Below are 4090 nucleotides of genomic sequence, written 5' to 3'. Positions count from 1 at the left end.
GTCTCCTTGGTACAAGACTGAAGGACATTGTGCGAGGTTCGCTTTATAGAGTGGCGAGTATGCCCCGTGAGCCTAGTCACCTGAACTACTCTAATTCCATTATGTTTCTTGATTTTTTTTTTTTTTTTTTTAAGGGATAGTTTCTTGAATTTATTTGGCCTAATTTATGCAATACTCCTATATACGAATAACTGTTCAATTACTATTCTTTGCTTTGGGTAGATAAATATTTATGTATTTTAATCTTAGTTTAACTCGAAATTTTAACAACCAATGGATTTAGGTTATTGTTATTTCAAGTTAAGAACATTTGTCTGGTCTAAGTTTTTATGAGTTGACAATACTTTATGAAACTCCCCTAAAAAATACTTCAATGAAACTGTAACACGTTAGAATCTCTATTAATTCATGTTATTATAGGTTTTGACATAATGTAATCTGTTAAAACTTAACATTTTAATAGATCTCATATAGCATAGCTAAAGCATCCTTATCTCATCCTAGCCTTCATATCTTTTATATTGTTCCACATGATGTGTACTCTATAATTATTAATGAAATGCATTAATTCTACTTTTGCTAAAAAAAATAAAAATAGATCTCACATCATGAATTGGTATACCACTAGAAACTAAAATTACTGTGATTCATGTATTCTATATCAACTTTTAAGGTTGTCATATGGAAATCCAAACACAAAATAATTTGTGTCATAAATTTATATGCAATTTAGATGTGATGATATACCTCCCCAGATATTATATTTTTATTTAACGTGCCATGTGTTATGTTATAATTTTTATCAACACAAACTGCATATTACAACTTTAATGATATAATTATCAATTCATAAATTTGAAATTACATGTGTCTATTTGGATTGACGTTTTCTTGTCCATACACACATTTAAAAGCCATCCCATCGTAAAAACCAGAAACATTTCTGGTTTTTGCGTAAACGTTATTTTTAGCTGCAGTTTTGCTTTTTGTGGTGATTTTTAAACACTTAATCAAACACAAACTTGGTATATTCTTTCAAATTACCAAGTTTTCTATTCTTTGAAATTCAAATCCCTTTTATTACACTTAACCATCAATAAAACAATTAATGATTTTCTCAAAAGAAAATCCATTACATATAGTGCTAGGATGAGCCAGGTTAGAGTCCCACATAGAGAGGAACAATCAACTTGAAGCAACCTCATCATCATGGTTCATAATCATAGAAAACATATCAACTTGAAATGTTGACCCCACACGTTACATTTGGCTTACATGGAATGATTCCCATATGCTTCTTCTTACTTTTTAGGAATAAGACACGTGTACACGCTGTCCAATCTGGTGTACTACCACACATGGCAAGTTTACCGTGAGCATGCACGGCAGCCATCCACTGCATCGCGTTCTCATTACTTTCCTCCAACAACGTCGTAATCTCGTTGGACAAGTTCTTTAATAAGTTTTCAAAAAAAAATAAGTTCTTAATAAGTTGTAATGTTGTCAATAGGTCACTCAAAATAAGTATATTTGACCAAAGGAATCTAAAGCAATTTCTCTCACATACCTACATATTTTTATTTTATCTCTCTATTATTTTGAATTTTGTATCGAATGTATGATTATTTTCAAAAATTGTCGTACAAATAATTGCTCGAATAAAACACTTCTTAACCAAAATTAATGCATCAAGATTAATTCCATGATATAACTTAGTGTGAGCTTATATATTACAAAATCAAAATCTACCTTAAAGCATGGGAAATTTTAAGTATTTATCGAAAGCGGAAGTAACACAAATGCAGTCATGGAAACATATCTATTTTTTTGTTGAACTAGAGATAATGTACCCATGATGACAAGTAAAAACCTATATACATATTTAAACACATTAACTTTTAAGACCGGAAGCAAAGTTAAAATTTTCCAAAACTTGAGAGAATTTAGCTTTAGAAAACTTGACAGCATCATCCACGGAAAAGAAAAAAGTGAGATAAGAGGTGACCATTTTTTGATTGGACCTCTTCATTGATGGTCAAGGATAATTCCTCTATACAAATCACAAATAGCTAAATTATTAGGGGGAAAAAGATTACATTGGCGCAAAACCTCCACTAGGATGGAAGAATGAAAGCTTTTTACCATTCAATAAAATAGACACAATGCATAATAAGATGCACATTAATGTTGAAAAATCCAAAATCTTGCCAGCATTGTCTTTTCTCTAAACAATGGTCTTTTAAATATTTAAACAGATTTTTGTAAATTCAACTTTGCAGAACTTTACATTGTTATAATTTAGGACTCTATCACTAAAGAATTTAGAATGTTCCAATGTTGAAAAAAAAATCGTACATTTCTAATGTTAATTTTTCAAACCGTACATTTCTACGATTTTGCAGAATTTAGGATCTTTAACATTATTAAAGCATCTTAATGGATGTTTGTTAATTCATGAGCAAAAAACTCATGAATTTAGATAGTTCCAACAATGTACGATTTATAATGTTTGTACTGCTAAATTATAATGTTTCCTCTATGAAATATGGTTTGTGTATTGATGTTGGTTATGGTTTCATGTGTTTAGAATGCAGATTGGGCTCAACAAGACTCTCTGAATCGTGTCCAACTGGTATGGGTTTTTTTGTTGTTGTAAATATGAGGTATTGTCCACTTTATTGATTATTATTTTGATTTAATTGTGTTTGAGGACTTTCTGTAAACACAGTGTATTGTGTTTTTGTTACAGAGGGATTTGTGATGGTCCGTTTATAAAGACAGTGCAGTTTATGTGATTATTTGGTGAATTTGATTAAATTGAACAGGAATGAAACTATAGTTTTGGACAAAATTGTTTTCTTTTGTTGCCCTTGATGTACACCTTCTTTGTAGATATTGCTGCTTGCTTGAATTGTTTGGCACCCGTTTATATCATATCATACTTATGACAGTGGAATTGGGTTTTCACAACTGTTTGGATTATAGGAGTTGCCTCAAAATGAATGCCTTTTACTCAGAAAAAACAAACATTTATTTAGATTTTTTTGCTTAGTAATATCATTTTCCTTGATCCTTGGAAATTCCAATATGTGCACTACATTTTCTCTGTATAGTAAACTGAATCATTGCTGTATTATTTGGTTATTTATTATTATTTTGAAGTACTTGAGATGGTTTGTGTACAACCAGGGGATGTTCAAGACTGGCACATGCCCTTATGGAGACCACTGTCAATTTGCTCACGGCATTGGAGAGCTTCGCCAAATGATCCGCCATCCACGCTACAAAACTGAGGTCTGCAGGATGGTCCTTGCTGGGGTTGTGTGCCCGTGTGGCCATAGATGCCATTTCCGTCATGCACTTACTGAACAAGAGAAAGCTATGTTTTTGTTGAAGTTAGTGTTCAAATTGTAGCTAAAGTTGATTGTTTTTGCAATATGACAGACTCAATTTCTTCTGTGAAAATTCCAAGACAAAAATTATAAATTAGTGTTATCAAATTGAATGTAGATGTTCATTTACAGTATAGCATGGTCCTCTTGGGTATGTCTTTAGCTACTCTATTGCTATAATTACAAGTTCATCTCTGTCAAGTATTGTAAAATGTTTAGTAACTTATTTTATAAGTGGAATTTGCATATGTATGCTTCATTGATTAATTTAATCCTCAAATGTAGCTTTCATTAGTGAAATTAATCCATAAAATTATTACCAAAATATAAACTTAGTGATTTTTTTTTTTCTTTTCAAAAATTTTGTTATGTTGAGAATTATAATATAATGATAATGCCTCATATATTTATGAATGAAAATGACTATTTACTTCCTAAGAATATCATGGCCTCATATATTTAATGGTTAAATATGTTTTTGGTCCCTATAAATATAGCAACTTTTTATTTTAGTCCCTCTAAAAAATTTCAACTTTTTGAAATTGACAAAAAAATTTGCAACTCACACCACCATGAATTCAACGAGGAACCTCTTTATGCCCTTTTCTAAATTCTAAGGTCATTTTATTCTTTTAATTTCAAACATATTTATTATTCTTTTCATTCATTTTCAACACTTTTAAGGGCTACATGACTTG

The 4090-nt window shown here is 30.6% G+C and overlaps 1 protein-coding gene across 1 annotated transcript; it reads left to right on the top strand.

The window, feature by feature from the left end:
* Positions 1–2216: 2216 nt before the first annotated feature.
* On the top strand, positions 2217–3645 carry LOC11423325 (zinc finger CCCH domain-containing protein 15). Its single transcript, XM_039834050.1, has 4 exons — positions 2217–2493; positions 2588–2632; positions 3190–3395; positions 3511–3645. Exons 1-4 carry the CDS (start codon positions 2455–2457, stop codon positions 3527–3529), a joined length of 309 nt encoding a protein of 102 aa, XP_039689984.1. The 5' UTR covers positions 2217–2454; the 3' UTR covers positions 3530–3645.
* The last annotated feature ends 445 nt before the right edge of the window (positions 3646–4090 follow it).

Source organism: Medicago truncatula, chromosome 5 (assembly GCF_003473485.1).
Source record: "Medicago truncatula cultivar Jemalong A17 chromosome 5, MtrunA17r5.0-ANR, whole genome shotgun sequence".
Classification (NCBI taxonomy): Eukaryota; Viridiplantae; Streptophyta; class Magnoliopsida; order Fabales; family Fabaceae; genus Medicago; species Medicago truncatula.
The sequence above is the reverse complement of the archived record's forward strand: the minus strand, read 5'-3'. Positions and strand labels throughout refer to the sequence as shown.

Coding starts and splice junctions, on each gene's coding strand:
- LOC11423325 (XM_039834050.1), top strand. CDS start 2,455: ATGAGCAAAAAACTCATGAATTTAGATAGTTCCAACAAT. Junction 2,494..2,587: donor ATTTAGATAGTTCCAACAAT/GTACGATTTATA, acceptor TCATGTGTTTAG/AATGCAGATTGGGCTCAACA. Junction 2,633..3,189: donor CTCTGAATCGTGTCCAACTG/GTATGGGTTTTT, acceptor GTGTACAACCAG/GGGATGTTCAAGACTGGCAC.